The sequence below is a fragment of the Oncorhynchus nerka genome, linkage group LG2, assembly GCF_034236695.1.
Source record: "Oncorhynchus nerka isolate Pitt River linkage group LG2, Oner_Uvic_2.0, whole genome shotgun sequence".
Classification (NCBI taxonomy): Eukaryota; Metazoa; Chordata; class Actinopteri; order Salmoniformes; family Salmonidae; genus Oncorhynchus; species Oncorhynchus nerka.
The window spans coordinates 101,067,333-101,092,613 of NC_088397.1; the positions used below are offsets into that span (position 1 = coordinate 101,067,333).

General features: G+C 47.0%; 1 protein-coding gene across 1 annotated transcript in view; it reads right to left on the minus strand.

Moving 5' to 3' along the window:
- Window positions 1–25,281, minus strand: part of LOC115124466 (fibulin-2-like) — a 74,952-nt gene that overhangs the window by 5,469 nt on the left and 44,202 nt on the right. The window contains 5 exon segments of the mRNA XM_065022075.1: window positions 8,784–8,909; window positions 9,292–9,420; window positions 19,316–19,354; window positions 19,357–19,458; window positions 20,222–20,359. Of these exon segments, the coding sequence (XP_064878147.1) occupies window positions 8,784–8,909; window positions 9,292–9,420; window positions 19,316–19,354; window positions 19,357–19,458; window positions 20,222–20,359 (534 nt within the window).

Genomic DNA, 25,281 nt, shown 5'->3' on the forward strand with positions numbered 1-25,281 from the left:
TGCTCCTACCTATCTCTCTGATTTGGTCCTGCCGTACATACCTACACGTACGCTATGGTCACAAGACGCAGGCCTCCTAATTGTCCCTAGAATTTCTAAGCAAACAGCTGGAGGCAGGGCTTTCTCCTATAGAGCTCCATTTTTATGGAACGGTCTGCCTACCCATGTCAGAGACGCAAACTCGGTCTCAACCTTTAAGTCTTTACTGAAGACTCATCTCTTCAGTGGGTCATATGATTGAGTGTAGTCTGGCCCAGGAGTGGGAAGGTGAACGGAAAGGCTCTGGAGCAACGAACCGCCCTTGCTGTCTCTGCCTGGCCGGGTTCCCCTCTTTCCACTGGGATTCTCTGCCTCTAACCCTGTTACGGGGCTGAGTCACTGGCTTACTGGGGCTCTCTCATGCCGTCCCTGGGGGTGCGTCACCTGGGTGGGTTGATTCACTGTTGTGGTCAGCCTGTCTGGGTTGGCGCCCCCCCTTGGGTTGTGCCGTGGCGGAGATCTTTGTGGGCTATACTCGGCCTTGTCTCAGGATGGTAAGTTGGTGGTTGAAGATATCCCTCTAGTGGTGTGGGGGCTGTGCTTTGGCAAAGTGGGTGGGGTTATATCCTTCCTGTTTGGCCCTGTCCGGGGTGTCCTCGGATGGGGCCACAGTGTCTCCTGACCCCTCCTGTCTCAGCCTCCAGTATTTATGCTGCAGTAGTTTATGTGTCGGGGGGCTAGGGTCAGTTTGTTATATCTGGAGTACTTCTCCTGTCCTATTCGGTGTCCTGTGTGAATCTAAGTGTGCGTTCTCTAATTCTCTCCTTCTCTCTTTCTTTCTCTCTCTCGGAGGACCTGAGCCCTAGGACCATGCGCCAGGACTACCTGACATGATGACTCCTTGCTGTCCCCAGTCCACCTGGCCATGCTGCTGCTCCAGTTTCAACTGGCCTGGGCCCTAGGACCATGTCCCAGGACTACCTGACATGATGACTCCTTGCTGTCCCCAGTCCACCTGGCCATGCTGCTGCTCCAGTTTCAACTGTTCTGCCTTCCTATTATTCAACCATGCTGGTCATTTATGAACATTTGAACATCTTGGCCACGTTCTGTTATAATCTCCACCCGGCACAGCCAGAAGAGGACTGGCCACCCCACATATGCTCTCTCTAATTCTCTCTTTCTTTCTCTCTCTCGGAGGACCTGAGCCCTAGGACCGTGCCCCAGGACTACCTGACATGATGACTCCTTGCTGTCCCCAGTCCACCTGACTGTGCTGCTGCTCCAGTTTCAACTGTTCTGCCTTATTATTATTGGACCATGCTGGTCATTTATGAACATTTGAACATCTTGGTTATGTTCTGTTATAATCTCTACCCGGCACAGCCAGAAGAGGACTGGCCACCCCACATAGCCTGGTTCCTCTCTAGGTTTCTTCCTAGGTTTTGGCCTTTCTAGGGAGTTTTTCCTAGCCACCGTGCTTTTACACCTGCATTGTTTGCTGTTTGGGGTTTTAGGCTGGGTTTCTGTACAGCACTTTGAGATATCAGCTGATGTACGAAGGGCTATATAAATACATTTGATTTGATTTGATTTGGTTTGATTTGGTTGGCTGGGTGGCTTGGTGATTTGGTTGGCTGGGTGGCTTGGTTGGTGATTTGGTGACAGTTGGTATTTTTGGTATTTTATTAGGATCCCCATTAGCTGTTGCCTATATATCAATGCATACACACAAACTATCTAGTTCAAATAGGGGAGAGGTGTTGTGCCGCAAGGTGTTGCTATATCTGTTTTTTTTAAACCAGGTTTGCTGTTTATTTGAGCAATATGAGATGAAGGGAGTTCCATGCAATAAGGGCTCTCTATATAGTACTGTACATTTTCTTTAATTTGTTCTGGATTAAACAGGTGACGCTGTGAAAGACTACGTCCAGTTTGCTGAGTGTTGGGGGCTATTTTGTAAATGACATCGCCGAAGTCAAGGATCGGTAGGATAGTCACAGCCATCAAATGTATACAAACAGGCTTCGTGAAACACGAGAGAAACACGAGAGAAAACGCACTCAAGCCTAGTGCATACAAAAATACGTATCAAACAAATAATCTTGCACAAAGACATGAGGGGGAACAAATACATGTAGATTGATTGGGGAATGCAGGGAACCAGACAAAACAAATGGATACATGAAAAATGGAGTGGTCGATGGCTAGAAAGTCGGTGACGTCGGCCGCCGAACAAGGAGAGGAGCCACGGAAGGAGTGTTGTATGGCGTTGAAGCTCGTTTGGAAGTTTGTTAGCACAGTGTCCAAAGACAGGGCCAGATGTATACAGAATGGTGTCGTTTGTGTAGAGGTGGATCAGAGAATCACCAACAGATAGAGCAACATCATTGATGTATACAGAGAAAGGAGTCGGCCCAAGAATTGAACCCTGTGGCACCCCCATAGAGACTGCCAGAGGTCTGGACAACAGGCCCTCCGATTTGACACACTGAACTCTATCTAAGAAGTACTTGGTGAACCAGGCGAGGCAGTCATTTGAGAAGCCAAGGCTGTTGAGTCTGCCGATAAGAATGCGGTGATTGACAAAGTCGAAAGCCTTGGCCAGGTCGATGAAGATGGCTGCTCAGTACTAACTTTTATCGATGGCGGTTATGATATCGTTTAGTATCTTGAGCGTGGCTGAGCTGCACCCATGACCAGCTCGGAAACTAGATTGCATAGTGGAAAAGGTACGGTGGGATTCGAAATGGTCGATGATCTGTTTATTAACTTGGCTTTCAAAGAGAGAGGATGGAAATAGGTCTGTAACAGTTTGGGTCTAGAGGCAGGGCAGGGCAGGGCAGGGCAGGGCAGGGCAGGGCAGGGCAGGGCAGGGCAGGGCAGGGCAGGGCAGGGCAGGATGGAAATAGGTCTGTAACAGTTTGGGTCTAGAGGCAGGGCAGGGCAGGGCAGGGCAGGGCAGGGCAGGGCAGGGCAGGGCAGGATGGAAATAGGTCTGTAACAGTTTGGGTCTAGAGGCAGGGCAGGGCAGGGCAGGGCAGGGCAGGGCAGGGCAGGGCAGGGCAGGATGGAAATAGGTCTGTAACAGTTTGGGTCTAGTTTGGCAGGGCAGGGCAGGGCAGGGCAGGGCAGGGCAGGGCAGGGCAGGGCAGGATGGAAATAGGTCTGTAACAGTTTGGGTCTAGAGGCAGGGCAGGGCAGGGCAGGGTAGGGCAGGGCAGGGCAGGATGGAAATAGGTCTGTAACAGTTTGGGTCTAGAGGCAGGGCAGGGCAGGGCAGGGCAGGGTAGGGCAGGGCAGGGCAGGGCAGGATGGAAATAGGTCTGTAACAGTTTGGGTCTAGAGGCAGGGCAGGGCAGGGCAGGGCAGGGCAGGGTAGGGCAGGGCAGGGCAGGGTGGAAATAGGTCTGTAACAGTTTGGGTCTAGAGGCAGGGCAGGGCAGGGCAGGGCAGGGCAGGGCAGGGCAGGGCAGGGCAGGGCAGGGTAGGGCAGGGCAGGGCAGGGCAGAATGGAAATAGGTCTGTAACAGTTTGGGTCTAGAGGCAGGGCAGGGCAGGGCAGGGTAGGGCAGGGCAGGGCAGGGCAGGATGGATATAGGTCTGTAACAGTTTGGGTCTAGAGGCAGGGCAGGGCAGGGCAGGGCAGGATGGTCTGCAACAGTTTGGGTCTAGAGTGTCACCGCCTTTGAAGAGGGGGATGACCTCGGCAGCTTTCCAATCTTTAGGGGTCTCAGACGACACGAAAGAGAGGTTGAATAGGCTAGTAATAGGGGTCTCAGACGACACGAAAGAGAGGTTGAATAGGAGAAGCAGGGGGGGGGGGGCAAGTTGCTGCAGGGGATTCTGAGATGTTGGCCAGGTTAGGGGTAGCCAGGTGGAAAGCATGGCCAGCTGTGGAAAAATGCTTATTGAAATGATCGATTCTCGTAGATTTATGTTTCCTTTCCTCAGTGCAGTGGACAGCTGGGAGGAGGTGCTCTTATTCTCCATGGACTTTACAGTGTCCCAAAACTTTTTAGAATTAGTGCTACAGGAAACACATTTCTGTTTGAAAAAGCTAGCCTTAGCTTTCCTAACTGACAGAGTATATTGGTTCCTGACTTCCCTGAAAAGTTGCATATCGCGGGGGCTATTCGATGCTAATGCAGAACGCCACAGGATATTTTTGTCCTGGTCAAGGGCAGTCAAGTCTGGGGTGAACCAAGGGCTATATCTGTTTGGAATGAGACTAATGTGAGGTAAAATAAATAATTCATTAATCAGAAGACTATTGATCAGATATGAAAATATCTGAAAGGTTATATTGGGAAATTATAACTTTGTAATCTGAATATTTTCCTTTGTGCCCCGACTTCCCAGTTAATTACAGTTACATGATTAATCAGTTTAATAGCGTAATACTAATTACAGAGAATCTTTGATAAAAACTAAGTCTTCAATTTAATGATAGTAAAGACAAGACACTTCACAGTACTATATGAGGTTCTGAAGTACCTTCACAGTACTATATGAGGTTCTGAAGTATTTTCACAGTACAACATGCAGTTCTGAAGTACCTTCACAGTACAACATGCAGTTCTGAAGTACAACATGCAGTTCTGAAGTACAACATGCAGTTCTGAAGTATCTTCACAGTACAACATGCAGTTCTGAAGTATTTTCACAGTACAACATGCAGTTCTGAAGTACCTTCACAGTACAACATGCAGTTCTGAAGTACCTTCACAGTACAACATGCAGTTCTGAAGTACCTCCACAGTACAACATGCAGTTCTGAAGTACAACATGCAGTTCTGAAGTACCTCCACAGTACAACATGCAGTTCTGAAGTATTTTCACAGTACAACATGCAGTTCTGAAGTACCTTCACAGTACAACATGCAGTTCTGAAGTACCTTCACAGTACAACATGCAGTTCTGAAGTACCTCCACAGTACAACATGCAGTTCTGAAGTATTTTCACAGTACAACATGCAGTTCTGAAGTACCTTCACAGTACTACATGCAGTTCTGAAGTACCTTCACAGTACAACATGCAGTTCTGAAGTACAACATGCAGTTCTGAAGTACAACATGCAGTTCTGACGTACCTCCACAGTACAACATGCAGTTCTGACGTACCTTGACAGTACAACATGCAGTTCTGAAGTATCTTCACAGTACAACATGCAGTTCTGAAGTACCTTTACAGTACAACATGCAGTTCTGAAGTACCTTCACAGTACAACATGCAGTTCTGAAGTACCTTCACAGTACTACATGCAGTTCTGACGTACCTCCACAGTACCTTCAGAGTAGTTCTGAAGTGCTTCCACAGTATCAAATCAAATCAATCAAATTTTATTTGTCACATACACATGGTTAGCAGATGTTAATGCGAGTGTAGCGAAATGCTTGTGCTTCTAGTTCCGACAATGCAGTGATAACCAACAAGTAATCTAACTAACAATTCCAAAACTACTGTCTTATACACAGTGTAAGGGGATAAGGAATATGTACATAAGGATATATGAATGAGTGATGGTACAGAGCAGCATACAGTAGATGGTATCGAGTACAGTATATACATATGAGATGAGTATGTAGACAAAGTAAACAAAGTGGCATAGTTAAAGTGGCTAGTGACATAAGAATGCAGTCGATGATCTAGAGTACAGTATATACATATGCATATGAGATGAATAATGTAGGGTAAGTAACATTATATAAGGTAGCATTGTTTAAAGTGGCTAGTGATATATTTACATCATTTCCCATTATTAAAGTGGCTGGAGTTGGGTCAGTGTCAATGACAGTGTGTTGGCAGCAGCCACTCAATGTTAGTGGTGGCTGTTTAACAGTCTGATGGCCTTGAGATAGAAGCTGTTTTTCAGTCTCTCGGTCCCAGCTTTGATGCACCTGTACTGACCTCGCCTTCTGGATGATAGCGGGGTGAACAGGCAGTGGTTCGGGTGGTTGATGTCCTTGATGATCTTTATGGCCTTCCTGTAACATCGGGTGGTGTAGGTGTCCTGGAGGGCAGGTAGTTTGCCCCCGGTGATGCGTTGTGCAGACCTCACTACCCTCTGGAGAGCCTTACGGTTGAGGGCGGAGCAGTTGCCGTACCAGGCGGTGATACAGCCCGCCAGGATGCTCTCGATTGTGCATCTGTAGAAGTTTGTGAGTGCTTTTGGTGACAAGCCGAATTTCTTCAGCCTCCTGAGGTTGAAGAGGCGCTGCTGCGCTTCTTCACGACGCTGTCAGTGTGAGTGGACCAATTCAGTTTGTCTGTGATGTGTATGCCGAGGAACTTAAAACTTGCTACCCTCTCCACTACTGATCCATCGATGTGGATAGGGGGTGTTCCTCTGCTGTTTCCTGAAGTCCACAATCATCTCCTTAGTTTTGTTGACGTTGAGTGTGAGGTTATTTTCCTGACACCACACTCCGAGGGCCCTCACCTCCTCCCTGTAGGCCGTCTCGTCGTTGTTGGTAATCAAGCCTACCACTGTTGTGTCGTCCGCAAACTTGATGATTGAGTTGAGGCGTGCATGGCCACGCAGTCGTGGGTGAACAGGGAGTACAGGAGAGGGCTCAGAACGCACCCTGTGGGGCCCCGTGTTGAGGATCAGCGGGGAGGAGATGTTGTTGCCTACCCTCACCACCTGGGGGCGGCCCGTCAGGAAGTCCAGAACCCAGTTGCACAGGGCGGGGTCGAGACCCAGGGTCTCGAGCTTGATGACGAGCTTGGAGGGTACTATGGTGTTGAATGCCGAGCTGTAGTCGATGAACAGCATTCTCACATAGGTATTCCTCTTGTCCAGGTGGGTTAGGCAGTGTGCAGTGTGGTTGAGATTGCATCGTCTGTGGACCTATTTGGGCGGTAAGCAAATTGGAGTGGGTCTAGGGTGTCAGGTAGGGTGGAGGTGATATGGTCCTTGACTAGTCTCTCAAAGCACTTCATGATGACGGAAGTGAGTGCTACGGGGCGGTAGTCGTTTAGCTCAGTTACCTTAGCTTTCTTGGGAACAGGAACAATGGTGGCCCTCTTGAAGCATGTGGGAACAGCAGACTGGTATAGGGATTGATTGAATATGTCCGTAAACACACCGGCCAGCTGGTCTGCGCATGCTCTGAGGGCGCGGCTGGGGATGCCGTCTGGGCCTGCAACCTTGCGAGGGTTAACACCTTTAAATGTCTTATTCACCTCGGCTGCAGTGAAGGAGAGACCGCATGTTTTCATTGCAGGCCGTGTCAGTGGCAATGTATTGTCCTCAAAGCGGGCAAAAAAGTTATTTAGTCTGCCTGGGAGCAAGACATCCTGGTCCGTGACTGGCCTGGGTTTCTTCTTGTAGTCCGTGATTGACTGTAGACCCTGCCACATGCCTCTTGTGTCTGAGCCATTGAATTGAGATTCCACTTTGTCTCTGTACTGACGCTTAGCTTGTTTAATAGCCTTGCGGAGGGAATAGCTGCATTGTTTATATTCGGACATATTACCAGACACCTTGCCCTGATTAAAAGCAGTGGTTTGCGCTTTCAGTTTCACGCGAATGCTGCCATCAATCCACGGTTTCTGGTTTGGGAATGTTTTTATCGTTGCTATGGGAACGACATCTTCGACGCACGTTCTAATGAACTCGCACACCGAATCAGCGTATTCGTCAATATTTCCATCTGACGCAATACGAAACATGTCCCAGTCCACGTGATGGAAGCAGTCTTGGAGTGTGGAGTCAGCTTGGTCTGACCAGCGTTGGACAGACCTCAGCGTGGGAGCCTCTTGTTTTAGTTTCTGCCTGTAGGCAGGGATCAGCAAAATGGAGTCGTGGTCAGCTTTTCCGAAAGGGGGCGGGGCAGGGCCTTATATGCGTCAAGGAAGTTAGAGTAACAATGATCCAAGGTTTTACCACCCCTGGTTGCGCAATCGATATGCTGGTAAAATTTAGGAGTCTTGTTTTCAGATTAGCTTTGTTAAAATCCCCAGCTACAATGAATGCAGCCTCCGGATAAATGGTTTCCAGTTTGCAAAGAGTTAAATAAAGTTTGTTCAGAGCCATCGATGTGTCTGCTTGGGGGATATATACGGCTGTGATTATAATCGAGGAGAATTCTCTTGGAAGATAATGCGGTCTACATTTGATTGTGAGGAATTCTAAATCAGGTGAACAGAAGGATTTGAGTTCCTGTATGTTTCCTTCATCACACCATGTCTCGTTAGTCATGAGGCATACGCCCCGCCACTCTTCTTACCAGAAAGATGTTTGTTTCTGTCGGCGCGATGCGTGGAGAAACCCGTTGGCTGCACCGCGTCGGATAGCGTCTTCCCAGTAAGCCATGTTTCTGTGAAGCAGAGAACGTTGCAGTCTCTGATGTCCTCTGGAATGCTACCCTTGCTCGGATTTCGTCAACCTTGTTGTCAAGAGACTGGACATTGGCAAGAAGAATGCTGGGGAGTGGTGCGCGATGTGCCCTTTTCGGAGTCTGACCAGAACACCGCCTCGTTTCCCTCTTTTTCGAGTCGTTTCCTTGGGTCGCTGCATGCGATCCATTCCGTTGTCCTGTTTGTAAGGCAGAACACCGGATCCGCGTCGCGGAAAACATATTCTTGGTCGTACTGATGGTGAGTTGGCGCTGATCTTATATTCAGTAGTTCTTCTCGACTGTATGTAATGAAACCTAAGATGACCTGGGGTACTAATGTAAGAAATAACACGTAAAAAAACAAAAAACTGCATAGTTTCCTAGGAACGCGAAGCGAGGCGGCCATCTCAGTCGGCGCCGGAAGTTGATCAGTATTAGTTCTGTCACAGTTGTCTTACCTTCACAGTTCTTCCCGTCGAAGGCCAGAGAGAAGCCTGCTGTACAGGAACACTGGTAGGATCCTGGACTGTTCTCACACGTCTGAGCACATAGCCTGCCGGGGTAGCTCCAACACTCATTCACATCTAGAGAGGAGAGGAGAGGAGAGGAGAGGAGAGGAGAGGAGAGGAGAGGAGAGAGGAGAGGAGAGGAGAGAGGAAGGTTTGTGAGGAGGGGAGAGGAGAGTAGAGGGGGAGAAGAGAGGAGAGGAGGAGAGAGTAGAGAGAGGAGGGGAGAGTAGAGAGAGGAGGGGAGAGGAGAGTAGAGAGAGGAGGGGAGAGGAGAGTAGAGGACGAGAGAGAGGAGAGGAGAGTAGAGGATGAGAGAGGAGAGGAGAGTAGAGGACGAGAGAGAGGAGGGGAGGAGGGGAGAGGTCAGGTTAGCGTAATAGAGAGGTATAGAGGTGTGTGTGTGTGTGTGTGTGTGTGTGTGTGTGTGTGTGTGTGTGTGTGTGTGTGTGTTACCTACCACTGCAGACCTGGCGTAGTGCATCGTACAGGTAGCCTGTTTGACAGTCACAGCGGTAGCTACCAGGGAGGTTATGACAGATCTGGCCCTCACCACACCCATGGTTACCTGTCTGACATTCATCCACATCTACACAGGGAAGAGAGTCGACACTTCAGGAACTGACATTGCTCTCTCTTTCTCTCTGTATTTGTCTTTGTCTCTCAATTCGAAGGGCTTTATTGGCATGTCATACATATGTTTACAAAGCAGGTCAAATAAGCAATAAACAAAAATTAAATCAACAATAACAAATGAAAACAGAATATTTCTCTCACAAGAGCGGCATTTCAAATGATATACTGTATTGTTGTCTTTGTACAGTGCTGTAACAATGTGCAACTAGTTGCAGTACGAAAGAGAAACAGAGGAATATAGGTTGCATTTATAATGGTGTTTGTTCTGGTTGCCCTGGCAACAGGTCACACATCATGCTGCTGTGATTGCACACTGGTATTTCACATAATAGATATGGGAGTTTATCCAAATTGGATTTGTTTTTTCAAATTCTGTGTGGGTCTGTGTAATCTGAGGGTAAAATATGTGTGTCTAATATGGTCATACATTTGGCAGGAGGTTAGGAAGCGCAGCTCAGTTTCCACCTCATTCTGTGGGCAGTGAGCACATAGCCTGTCTTCTCTCGAGAGCCAGGTCTGTTTATGGCAGTGGTCACCAACCTTTTTCTGAGTCAAGATCTCTTTCTGAGTCAAAATGCATGCCGAGATCTACCACTCTGATATTTTATTAACATGACTTAAACATAAGTCTATGCAACATTAACCAATTAAAAACAGTTCTGTAGCAATGAGGTTTGTACAGTAGTAAGCTGTAGGCCCAATACATTATCACTGCATATTGGCTATACTCAGTAGGTTATAGGCCCAATACATTATCCCTGCATATTGGCTATGCTCAGTAGGCTGTAGGCCCAATACATTATCCCTGCATATTGGCTATGCTCAGTAGGCTGTAGGCCCAATACATTATCACTGCATATTGGCTATACTCAGTAGGTTATAGGCCCAATACATTATCCCTGCATATTGGCTATGCTCAGTAGGCTGTAGGCCCAATACATTATCCCTGCATATTGGCTATGCTCAGTAGGCTGTAGGCCCAATACATTATCACTGCATATTGGCTATACTCAGTAGGCTGTAGGCCCAATACATTATCACTGCATATTGGCTATGCTCAGTAGGCTGTAGGCCCAATACATTATCCCTGCATATTGGCTATGCTCAGTAGGCTGTAGGCCCAATACATTATCACTGCATATTGGCTATACTCAGTAGGCTATAGGCCCAATACATTATCACTGCATATTGGCTATACTCAGTAGGCTGTAGGCCCAATACATTATCACTGCATATTGGCTATACTCAGTAGGCTATAGGCCCAATACATTATCCCTGCATATTGGCTATGCTCAGTAGGCTGTAGGCCCAATACATTATCACTGCATATTGGCTATACTCAGTAGGCTATAGGCCCAATACATTATCACTGCATATTGGCTATACTCAGTAGGCTGTAGGCCCAATACATTATCACTGCATATTGGCTATACTCAGTAGGCTATAGGCCCAATACATTATCACTGCATATTGGCTATGCTCAGTAGGCTATAGACCCAATACATTATCACTGCATACTGGCTATACTCAGTAGGCTATAGGCCCAGTACATTATCACTGCATATTGGCTATGCTCAGTAGGCTGTAGGCCCAATACATTATCCCTGCATATTGGTTATGCTCAGTAGGCTGTAGGCCCAATACATTATCCCTACATATTGGCTACTTTCGTGCGTTTTGCCAGTTGAGTTTGACAGCAGCTCTTCGTTGTGCGTCAAGCATTGCGCTGTTTATGACTTCAAGCCTATCAAGCTATACTGTTACACTGGCAATACTAAAGTGCCTAAAGAACATCCAATAGTCAAAGGTTAATGAAATACAAATGGTAGAGGGAAATAGTCCTATAATAACTACAACCTAAAACGTCTTACCTGGGAATATTGAAGACTCATGTTAAAAGGAACCACCGGCTTTCAAATGTTCTCATGTTCTGAGCAAGAACTTAAACGTTAGCTTTCTTACATGGCACATATTGCACTTTTACTTTCTTCTCCAACACTTTGTTTTTGCATTATTTAAACCAAATTGAACATGTTTCATTATTTATTTGAGGCTAAATGGATTTTGATGTTTTATATAAAGTTAAAATAGGTGTTCATTCAGTATTGTTGTAATTGTCATTATTACAAATAAATAAATACAAATCGTCCGACTAATCGGTATCGGCTTTTTTGTCCTCCAATCAGTATCGGCGTTGAAAAATCATAATCGGTCGAAACTGCTGGCAAACAGCTCGGATACCCATGCACACCCCGCAAGACATGCCACCAGAGGTCTCTTCACTGTCCCAAGTCCAGAACAGACTATGGGAGGCGCACAGTACTTCATAGAGCCATGACTACATGGAATTCTATTCCACAGTACTACATAGAGCCATGACCACATGGAACTCTATTCCACAGTACTTCATAGAGCCTTGACTACATGGAACTCTATTCCACAGTACTTCATAGAGCCATGACCACATGGAACTCTATTCCACAGTACTACATAGAGCCATGACCACATGGAACTCTATTCCACAGTACAACATAGAGCCATGACCACATGGAACTCTATTCCACAGTACTTCATAGAGCCATGACTACATGGAACTCTATTCCACAGTATTACATAGAGCCATGACTACATGGAACTCTATTCCACAGTACTACATAGAGCCATGACCACATGGAACTCTATTCCACAGTACAACATAGAGCCATGACCACATGGAACTCTATTCCACAGTACTTCATAGAGCCATGACTACATGGAACTCTATTCCACAGTACTACATAGAGCCATGACTACATGGAACTCTATTCCACAGTACTACATAGAGCCATGACCACATGGAACTCTATTCCACAGTACAACATAGAGCCATGACCACATGGAACTCTATTCCACAGTACTACATAGAGCCATGACTACATGGAACTCTATTCCACAGTATTACATAGAGCCATGACTACATGGAACTCTATTCCACAGTACTACATAGAGCCATGACTACATGGAACTCTATTCCACAGTACAACATAGAGCCATGACCACATGGAACTCTATTCCACAGTACTTCATAGAGCCATGACTACATGGAACTCTATTCCACAGTATTACATAGAGCCATGACTACATGGAACTCTATTCCACAGTACTACATAGAGCCATGACCACATGGAACTCTATTCCACAGTACAACATAGAGCCATGACCACATGGAACTCTATTCCACAGTACTTCATAGAGCCATGACTACATGGAACTCTATTCCACAGTACTACATAGAGCCATGACTACATGGAACTCTATTCCACAGTACTACATAGAGCCATGACCACATGGAACTCTATTCCACAGTACAACATAGAGCCATGACCACATGGAACTCTATTCCACAGTACTACATAGAGCCATGACTACATGGAACTCTATTCCACAGTATTACATAGAGCCATGACTACATGGAACTCTATTCCACAGTACTACATAGAGCCATGACTACATGGAACTCTATTCCACAGTACTACATAGAGCCATGACTACATGGAACTCTATTCCACAGTACTTCATAGAGCCATGACTACATGGAACTCTATTCCACAGTACTACATAGAGCCATGACTACATGGAACTCTATTCCACAGTACTACATAGAGCCATGACTACATGGAACTCTATTCCACAGTACTACCTAGAGCCATGACTACATGGAACTCTATTCCACAGTACTACCTAGAGCCATGACTACATGGAACTCTATTCCACATTACTACATAGAGCCATGACTACATGGAACTCTATTCCACAGTATTACATAGAGCCATGACTACATGGAACTCTATTCCACAGTACCACATAGAGCCATGACTACATGGAACTCTATTCCACATTACTACATAGAGCCATGACTACATGGAACTCTATTCCACAGTACTACATAGAGCCATGACTACATGGAACTCTATTCCACATTACTACATAGAGCCATGACTACATGGAACTCTATTCCACAGTATTACATAGAGCCATGACTACATGGAACTCTATTCCACAGTACCACATAGAGCCATGACTACATGGAACTCTATTCCACATTACTACATAGAGCCATGACTACATGGAACTCTATTCCACAGTACTACATAGAGCCATGACTACATGGAACTCTATTCCACAGTACTACATAGAGCCATGACTACATGGAACTCTATTCCACAGTACTTCATAGAGCCTTGACTACATGGAACTCTATTCCACAGTACTACATAGAGCCACGACTACATGGAACTCTATTCCACAGTACAACATAGAGCCATGACTACATGGAACTCTATTCCACAGTACTACATAGAGCCATGACTACATGGAACTCTATTCCACAGTACTACATAGAGCCATGACTACATGGAACTCTATTCCACAGTACTACATAGAGCCATGACTACATGGAACTCTATTCCACAGTACTACATAGAGCCATGACTACATGGAACTCTATTCCACAGTACTACATAGAGCCTTGACTACATGGAACTCTATTCCACAGTACTATATAGAGCCATGACTACATGGAACTCTATTCCACAGTACTACATAGAGCCATGACTACATGGAACTCTATTCCACAGTACTACATAGAGCCATGACTACATGGAACTCTATTCCACAGTACTTCATAGAGCCATGACTACATGGAACTCTATTCCACAGTACTACATAGAGCCATGACTACATGGAACTCTATTCCACAGTACTACATAGAGCCATGACTACATGGAACTCTATTCCACAGTACTACATAGAGCCATGACTACATGGAACTCTATTCCACAGTACTACATAGAGCCATGACTACATGGAACTCTATTCCACAGTACTACATAGAGCCATGACTACATGGAACTCTATTCCACAGTACAACATAGAGCCATGACTACATGGAACTCTATTCCACAGTACTACATAGAGCCATGACTACATGGAACTCTATTCCACAGTACTACATAGAGCCATGACTACATGGAACTCTATTCCACAGTACTACATAGAGCCATGACTACATGGAACTCTATTCCACAGTACTACATAGAGCCATGACTACATGGAACTCTATTCCACAGTACTACATAGAGCCATGACTACATGGAACTCTATTCCACAGTACTACATAGAGCCATGACTACATGGAACTCTATTCCACAGTACTACATAGAGCCATGACTACATGGAACTCTATTCCACAGTACTACATAGAGCCATGACTACATGGAACTCTATTCCACAGTACTACATAGAGCCATGACTACATGGAACTCTATTCCACAGTACTACATAGAGCCATGACTACATGGAACTCTATTCCACAGTACTACATAGAGCCATGACTACATGGAACTCTATTCCACAGTACTACATAGAGCCATGACTACATGGAACTCTATTCCACAGTACTACATAGAGCCATGACTACATGGAACTCTATTCCACAGTACTACATAGAGCCATGACTACATGGAACTCTATTCCACAGTACTACATAGAGCCATGACTACATGGAACTCTATTCCACAGTACTACATAGAGCCATGACTACATGGAACTCTATTCCACAGTACTACATAGAGCCATGACTACAGGGAACTCTATTCCACAGTACTACATAGAGCCATGACTACATGGAACTCTATTCCACAGTACTACATAGAGCCATGACTACATGGAACTCTATTCCACAGTACTACATAGAGCCATGACTACATGGAACTCTATTCCACAGTACTACATAGAGCCATGACTACATGGAACTCTATTCCACAGTACTACATAGAGCCATGACTACATGGAACTCTATTCCACAGTACTACATAGAGCCATGACTACATGGAACTCTATTCCACAGTACTACATAGAGCCATGACTACATGGAACTCTATTCCACAGTACTACATAGAGCCTTGACTACATGGAACTCTATTCCACAGTACTACATAGAGCCTTGACTACATGGAACTCTATTCCACATCAGGTAACTGATGCAGCAGGAGAATCAGATTAAAAAACAGATAAAAAATACCTTATGGAACAGCGGGGACTGTAAAGCAACAAACATTGGCACACACACACACACACACACACACACACACACACACACACACACACACACACACACACACACACACACACACACACACACTGTCACGACTTCCACCGGAGTCGGTCCTTGTGCGAGCGTTGTTCGGCGGTCGACGTCACCCGCCTTCTAGCCATCACCGATCCACGGCGTTCGGCGGTCGACGTCACCCGCCTTCTAGCCATCACCGATCCACTTTTCATTTTCCATTTGTTTTGTCGTTGTTTCTTTACACACCTAGTTTCAATTCCACCATTACATGTTCATTATTTAACCCTCTGGTTTCCCCCATGTTTGTTTTACTGTATCTGATGTCTGGTATTATTGTTACCGGGTATTGTTTACGCTGTTTATTTTGTGGTATCGGTATTTTTCCAGCACCATAGTATTTGTGTTTATACGGGTGTTTTCTTGAATGAAATACCTTGTCCACGCATCTCAGCTCTCCTGCGCCTGACTCCTTGTGTCCAGATAGACTGGTGTCCAGACCTACTGGTGTCCAGACAGACTGGTGTCCAGACAGACTGGTGTCCAGACAGACTGGTGTCCAGACAGACTGCGGTCCAGACAGAATGGTGTCCAGACAGACTGGTGTCCAGACAGACTGGTGTCCAGACAGACTGCGGTAAAGACAGACTGGTATCCAGACAGACTGCGGTCCAGACAGACTGGTGTCCAGACAGACTGTGGTCCAGACAGACTGCGGTCCAGACAGACTGCGGTCCAGACAGACTGCGGTCCAGACAGTCTGGTATCCAGACAGACTGCAGTCCAGACAGACTGGTGTCCAGACAGACGGGTGTCCAGACAGACTGGTGTCCAGACAGACTGGTGTCCAGACAGACTGGTGTACAGACAGACTGGTGTCCAGACAGACGGGTGTCCAGACAGACGGGTGTCCAGACAGACTGCGGTCCAGACAGACTGGTGTCCAGACAGACTGCGGTTCAGACAGACTGGTGTCCAGACAGACTGGTGTCCAGATAGACTGGTGTCCAGACAGACTGGTGTCCAGACAGACTGGTGTCCAGATAGACTGCGGTCCAGACAGACTGGTGTCCAGACAGACTGGTGTCCAGACAGACTGTGGTCCAGACAGACTGGTACCTAGACAGACTGGTGTCCAGACAGACTGGTGTCCAGACAGACTGGTGTCCAGACAGACTGCGGTCCAGACAGACTGGTGTCCAGACAGACTGCGGTCCAGACAGACTGGTGTCCAGACAGACTGGTGTCCAGACAGACTGGTGTCCAGACAGACTGCGGTCCAGACAGAATGGTGTCCAGACAGAAAATGTTGTATGTTTATACCTCATTCTGTTCTGTACTGGTCTACTTAGACCGACGGATGGAGCAGACTGTTTTAAAGGAGGGAGGATTGTAGTGGGAGCACTGGGATGTCAGGCGTGACTGTTGGGCAATGGCAAATGTTTTACATGGCTCATGGGTGAGGTAGGAACCCTAACTCTAACCCTAACCCTAACCCTAACCCTTAGCAGAGGGCCCCAGGGAGGTCAGGACTGGCTCTGATACATTTTACTATACTCTAAAAATAAAAAGGCAAACTTATCAAAACTCTTTACTAGACTCGTTCATTACAGCTGCAGTGCTGGATGTAGTGTGAGTGGAAGTAGGGAGAAGGCAGTTTATGGCTTATAAAAGTGTTGAACAGTGTTGACAGTATTGAATAACTACTTTAACATAAACTTACAGCAAAGAGCTGCTGTTTTTATGAGTATTTTTTGAATATCTCGTCATGGCTTTAAAAGTTTTGAAATCTAACAGTATCAACTTTGCTGTGCGTTCGATGCTTCTTTTTACAATATATGGGTCAAGGAAACTGTACAGACACAGTGATCTGAGATATCTAATTGGCCAGCTGTAGGCCTGTAGGTGAACCTGATTGGCTCTCTGGGCCTGCCGGGTAGGCAGAATTCTACCTTCAGACACATGAAATGATTCAAAATGGGAACACTGTTCCTTCCCGGTGCCAAGGCTGCTGAATCAAGTGCACCTCCCATCAACAGGGCTGCTGAATCAAGTGTACCTCCCATCAACAGGGCTGCTGAATCAAGTGCACCTCTCATCAACAGGGCTGTTGAATCAAGTACACCTACCGCCAACTCCACTAGGGCTGTTGAATCAAGTGCACCTCCCACAACAGGGCTGTTGAATCAAGTGCACCTCCCACAACAGGGCTGTTGAATCAAGTACACCTACCGCCAACTCCACTAGGGCTGTTGAATCAAGTGCACCTACCGCCACCAGGGCTGTTGAATCAAGTGCACCTACCGCCAACTCCACTAGGCTGTTGAATCAAGTGCACCTACCGCCACCAGGGCTGTTGAATCAAGTGCACCTACTGCCAACTCCACTAGGGCTGTTGAATCAAGTGCACCTACCGCCAACAGCAACAGGGCTGTTGAATCAAGTGCACCTCCCACAACAGGGCTGTTGAATCAAGTGCACCTCCCACAACAGGGCTGTTGAATCAAGTGCACCTCCCACAACAGGGCTGTTGAATCAAGTGCACCTACCGCCAACTCCACTAGGGCTGTTGAATCAAGTGCACCTACCGCCACCAGGGCTGTTGAATCAAGTGCACCTACTGCCAACTCCACTAGGGCTGTTGAATCAAGTGCACCTACCGCCAACAGCAACAGGGCTGTTGAATCAAGTGCACCTGCCACAACAGGGCTGTTGAATCAAGTGCACCTCCCACAACAGGGCTGTTGAATCAAGTGCACCTCCCACAACAGGGCTGTTGAATCAAGTGCACCTACCGCCAACTCCACTAGGGCTGTTGAATCAAGTGCACCTACCGCCACCAGGGCTGTTGAATCAAGTGCACCTACTGCCAACTCCACTAGGGCTGTTGAATCAAGTGCACCTACCGCCAACAGCAACAGGGCTGTTGAATCAAGTGCACCTCCCACAACAGGGCTGTTGAATCAAGTGCACCTCCCACAACAGGGCTGTTGAATCAAGTGCACCTCCCACAACAGGGCTGTTGAATCAAGTGCACCTACCGCCAACTCCACTAGGGCTGTTGAATCAAGTGCACCTACCGCCACCAGGGCTGTTGAATCAAGTGCACCTACTGCCAACTCCACTAGGGCTGTTGAATCAAGTGCACCTACCGCCAACAGCAACAGGGCTGTTGAATCAAGTGCACCTGCCACAACAGGACTGTTGAATCAAGTGCACCTCCCACAACAGGGCTGTTGAATCAAGTGCACCTCCCACAACAGGGCTGTTGAATCAAGTGCACCTACCGCCAACTCCACTAGGGCTGTTGAATCAAGTGCACCTACCGCCACCAGGGCTGTTGAATCAAGTGCACCTACTGCCAACTCCACTAGGGCTGTTGAATCAAGTGCACCTACCGCCAACAGCAACAGGGCTGTTGAATCAAGTGCACCTCCCACAACAGGGCTGTTGAATCAAGTGCACCTCCCACAACAGGGCTGTTGAATCAAGTGCACCTCCCACAACAGGGCTGTTGAATCAAGTGCACCTACCGCCAACTCCACTAGGGCTGTTGAATCAAGTGCACCTACCGCCAACAGCACAAAACAAATAACAAAAATAGGAATGCAAGGCTTTATGATTTTTACAGAAATGTTTGGTGATCGACTAGATCGACCGGTTGGTGACACCACGTAACCAATCACACATCACCACACCACACATCTCAACACACCACACATCTCACCACACCATAACTTACCGATGCAGCGTGTTCCATCAGGGCTGGAGTGGTATCCTGACTACACATGATAACCTTCCTCTGACAGGTATAGGAGCCCACAGTGTTGATACAGTGAAAACCAGCACTGCACGGATCAGATAGACTACTGCACTCATTAATATCTGGAGGGAGATGGAGAGAGAGATGGGGGAGGGAGGGAGGGGGAGAGGAGGGAGGGAGAGAGAGGGAGGGTGGGGGAGAGAGAGAGGGTGGGGGGAGAGAGAGAGGGTGGGGAGAGAGAGGGAGGGTGGGGGAGAGAGGCAGGGTGGGGGTAGAGGGAGAGGGTGGGGAGAGAGGGGGAAGGGTGGGGAGAGGGGGAGGGTGGGAAGAGGGGGAGAGAGAGGGAGGGTGGGATGAGAGAGGGAGGTGCGGGAGAGGGGGAGAGGGGAGGAGGGTGGGGAGAGAGAGAGAGAGGGTGGGGAGAGAGAGAGGGAGGGTGGGGAGAGAGAGAGAGGGAGGGTGGGGAGAAAGAGAGAGGAGGGAGAGGGAGAGGAGGTTGGGGGAGGGAGGGAGGGAAGGAGGGAGGGAGGGGAGAGAGAGGGGTGGGGAGAAAGAGAGAGAGAGGGTGGGGATAGAGGGGGAGAGACAGGTAGGGTGGGGATAGAGGGGGAGAGACAGGTAGGGTGGGGAGAGACAGGGGAGGGTGGGGAGAGAGGGAGGGTGGGTTCAATCCAACAGACACAATGTAGTTCACTGTATGTCCACTTGGAGTCATTAGAGGTCTCTCTCACCGATTCACTTTCCACATACCCTGAGTGAATCCAGTGAGACATTTCTGTTGCCCCTAACCACACATCTAGGATCAAATCCCCAAGCACCAACACATAATCTCAACCATTAGGAGAATAGCAGGCTTCTGACCCTGAATCAGATGTGATGGCTTACCAATGCAGTTTCCATGTGAGTCCTGGGTGAAGCCGGTGAGACATCTCTGTTTAGGGTTACACAGGAAGGAGCCCTCCGTGTTCTCACACTCAAACCTTTGACCACAGTTGTGGCTGCGCACCATACACTCATCAATATCTGGAGGAGAGAAGACACCATACACTCGTCAATATCTGGAGGAGAGAAGACACCATACACTCATCAATATCTGGAGGAGAGAAGACACCATACACTCATCAATATCTGGAGGAGAGAAGACACCATACACTCATCAATATCTGGAGGAGAGGAGACGAGACAAGATCATTTAGGGCTGAATCCCCATTTCAAATTAAGTTTCCAAATGACATCATTGCATGACTAAAGTGAAAATTGCAAGTGGAAGTTATGATTTGCCCCATTCATTAGCATGTAACCCTTCTGAGGAGACAGCAGCCAAGGTCCGATACAGCCATTTGTATCTCAAGATCAATTTCATTTCTGGATATCAATTAAGTACCTTCCGGTGAGCAATTTCTCAAACAAAGATTTTGCTAGGAGGGGAAAACTAGCTGTTCTGGCAGAGAGGTTTGGAACTCTTTCTTATTGGTCTATTTACTAATTCAACATCTGATGTCACCAGGCAGGCCAAAACTCCATCCCACCAAAAAAGCTGAAATTTCTGGCGGTCTTTTCAATCAGCTCTTACACTAAAAGGGCATTATCATCATTTTCACAATTTCACAGTATAATTTCAACTTCAGTGTGGAAATATACACTCGGTTGTCAGTTCATTAGGTACACTACTCCTATAGACAGTGAGTCACGTGGCCGTGGCTTGCTTTTTAAAGCAGGCAGACAGGCATCGAGGCATTCAGTTACTGTTCCATGGTTGCCGGTTCCAGTGTCTCAGAAATGTCCAGCCTCCTGGGATTTTTACGTCTCAGGTTTACAGAGAAATGAGCAACAAAAAACATCCAGTCAGCAGCCTGTGGGAGAAAACAGCTCGTTGATGAGAGAGGTCAAAGAGAAGATTGGCAAGAATCATGCAAGCTAACAGGCAGGCCACAAAAAGGTAAATAACGCCTCAGAACAACAGCAGTGTGCAGAACGGCATCTTGGAACGCACAACTCTTCGGTCCTTGTCATGGATGTGTTATTGCAGCAGACAACCACACAGGGTTCCACTCCTAAACCACACAGGGTTCCACTCCTAAACCACACAGGGTTCCACTCCTCAACCACACAGGGTTCCACTCCTAAACCACACTGGGTTCCACTCCTAAACCACACCGGGTTCCACTCCTCAACCACACCGGGTTCCACTCCTCAACCACACAGGGTTCCACTCCTAAACTGCACAGGGTTCCACTCCTAAACCACACAGGGTTCCACTCCTAAACTACACTGGGTTCCACTCCTAAACCACACCGGGTTCCACTCCTATCAGCTAGAAGAAGCAGCTCCACCAACACTTGATAATTGAGGAGTGGAAAAACATTGCCTGGTCCAGAGGCAAAGGGGGGTCCGGTACTAGATGGGTCTACCTAATAAACTGTCCACTGAGTGTACACAATACAGAACTAAGCAGACATTTACAGAGAAATGACACAATAACAGAACTGGTCTGGGATTCTCTAGTTCTACACATTAAATGCTACATTATATAAGCTATACTCAACAGGAATAAGAAATGTTATGGTTTGATGAAGTGATGATGCGTTTGGACGATATATTGGCACGGGGGTGTTGTTAGGCCCGAAACGAAGTCGAACGTGCCGATGTATCCTCCAAACACTGTCTTCAATGGCGTTGTCACTATTATACCACGGGATAACAACATATTCAAATAATGATTGATTTATTTTAATTCAAAAGTTTTATTTTGATGAAGTTATTCATACTATTTCCTCCTTCCACAATATATATACTAGATATATACTATACCTAATAAACTGACCACTGAGAGTATAAAGATAAGACTGGAAAATAACATTTGACTGCCCTTAACGGACTGTTAAGTTCCAGTACCCAGCTAAGAAATCATGTAACCATTCAGAGAAGTCAATTTGTATCTTTTGAAAAAGCTCCCTTTATAGAATATATTAAATGTTGCATAACTTTGGTTAACATAAGTTCCACTTCACAAGTGATTCATTTTGGACTTTGTGAGTGTATAATGATGTTTGACTAGGTGGGGTGTTCATTAGCATTAGCAGCATGTACAGGGATGTGTCATTGGGTCTGATGGGATGCATCCCTGAGAACATAATGGGGGCTTTTGTGGCAATCATCGGAGCCAATAGGGAGGCAGTCGGGCTGTTGCGGTGACCGTATTACTGGCTGTTACGGTGACCGTGTTACTGGCTGTTACGGTGACCGTATTACTGGCTGTTACGGTGACCGTATTACTGGCTGTTACGGTGACCGTGTTACTGGCTGTTATGTTGACCGTATTACTGGCTGTTACGGTGACCGTGTTACTGGCTGTTACGGTGACCGTATTACAGGCTGTTAAGGTGACCGTATTACTGGCTGTTACGGTGACCGTATTACTGGCTGTTACGGTGACCGTATTACTGGCTGTTACGGTGACCGTATTACTGGCTGTTATGGTGACCGTATTACTGGCTGTTACGGTGACCGTATTACGGGCTGTTACGGTGACCGTATTACTGGCTGTTACGGTGACCGTATTACAGGCTGTTACGGTGACCGTATTACTGGCTGTTACGGTGACCGTATTACTGGCTGTTGCGGTGACCGTATTACTGGCTGTTACGGTGACCGTATTACAGGCTGTTAAGGTGACCGTGTTACTGGCTGTTACGGTGACCGTGTTACTGGCTGTTACGGTGACCGTGTTACTGGCAATTACGATGACCGTATTACAGGCTGTTACGGTGACCGTATTACTGGCTGTTACGGTGACCGTATTACTGGCTGTTACGGTGACCGTATTACTGGCTGTTATGTTGACCGTGTTACTGGCTGTTACGGTGACCGTATTACTGGCTGTTACGGTGACCGTATTACAGGCTGTTACGGTGACCGTATTACTGGCTGTTATGGTGACCGTATTACTGGCTGTTACGGTGACCGTATTACGGGCTGTTACGGTGACCGTATTACTGGCTGTTACGGTGACCGTATTACAGGCTGTTACGGTGACCGTATTACTGGCTGTTACGGTGACCGTATTACTGGCTGTTGCGGTGACCGTATTACTGGCTGTTACGGTGACCGTATTACAGGCTGTTAAGGTGACCGTGTTACTGGCTGTTACGGTGACCGTGTTACTGGCTGTTACGGTGACCGTGTTACTGGCAATTACGATGACCGTATTACAGGCTGTTACGGTGACCGTATTACTGGCTGTTACGGTGACCGTGTTACTGGCTGTTACGATGACCGTATTACAGGCTGTTACGGTGACCGTATTACTGGCTGTTACGGTGACCGTATTACAGGCTGTTACGGTGACCGTATTACAGGCTGTTACGGTGACCGTGTTACTGGCTGTTATGTTGACCGTATTACTGGCTGTTACGGTGACCGTGTTACTGGCTGTTACGGTGACCGTATTACAGGCTGTTACGGTGACCGTATTACTGGCTGTTACGGTGACCGTATTACTGGCTGTTACGGTGACCGTATTACTGGCTGTTATGTTGACCGTGTTACTGGCTGTTACGGTGACCGTATTACTGGCTGTTACGGTGACCGTATTACAGGCTGTTACGGTGATCGTATTACTGGCTGTTATGGTGACCGTATTACTGGCTGTTACGGTGACCGTATTACGGGCTGTTACGGTGACCGTATTACTGGCTGTTACGGTGACCGTATTACAGGCTGTTACGGTGACCGTATTACTGGCTGTTACGGTGACCGTATTACTGGCTGTTGCGGTGACCGTATTACTGGCTGTTACGGTGACCGTATTACAGGCTGTTATGGTGACCGTGTTACTGGCTGTTACGGTGACCGTGTTACTGGCTGTTACGGTGACCGTGTTACTGGCAATTACGATGACCGTATTACAGGCTGTTACGGTGACCGTATTACTGGCTGTTACGGTGACCGTGTTACTGGCTGTTACGGTGACCGTATTACAGGCTGTTACGGTGACCGTATTACTGGCTGTTACGGTGACCGTATTACAGGCTGTTACGGTGACCGTATTACAGGCTGTTACGGTGACCGTATTACTGGCTGTTACGGTGACCGTATTACTGCAACACCAGCGGTCACAAGTCATGAAGGCAGTCAAATTCCACGTGACTATTTAATCACAGTAATTAGTCTTCTCTAAGTTCTGATGCTGCTGATGGTCATTAGTAGCCTACCAATCTTGTTACCTGCCTGTTACTCAGCACTCTATTGTCCCTCTAATCACTCTGACATCAATGCCAATGTAATAGATTCTTCAAAGTAGCCACCCTTTGCCTTGATGACAGCTTGGCACACTCCTGGCATTCTCTCAACCAGCTTCATGAGGTAGTCACCTGGAAAGCATTTCAATTAACAGGTGTGCCTTGTTAAAAGTTCATTTGTGGAATTTCTTTTCTCCTTAATGCGTTTGAGCCAATCAGTTGTGTTGTGACAAGGTAGGGGTGGTATACAGAAGATAGCCCTATTTGGCAAAAGACCATGTCCATATTATGGCAAGAACCACTCAAATAAGCAAAGAGAAACAACAGTCCATCATTACTTTAAGACATGAAGGTCAGTCAATGCAGAACACGTCAATAACCTTGAAAGTTTCTTTAAGTGCAGTCGCAAACACAATCAAGCGCTATGATGAAACTGGGTCTCATGAGGAACCCAGCAGGAAAGGAAGACCCAGAGTTACCTCTGCTGCAGAGGATAAGTTCATTAGAGTTACCAGCCTCAGAAATTTGCAGCCAAAATAAATGCTTCAAAGTTTAAGTAACAGACACATCTCAACATCAACTGTTCAGAGGAGACTGTGTGGATCAGGCCTTCGTGGTTGAATTGCTGCAAAGAAACCACTACTAAAGGACACCAAAAAGGAGAAGAGACTTGCATTGGCCAAGAAACATGATGAATGGACATTA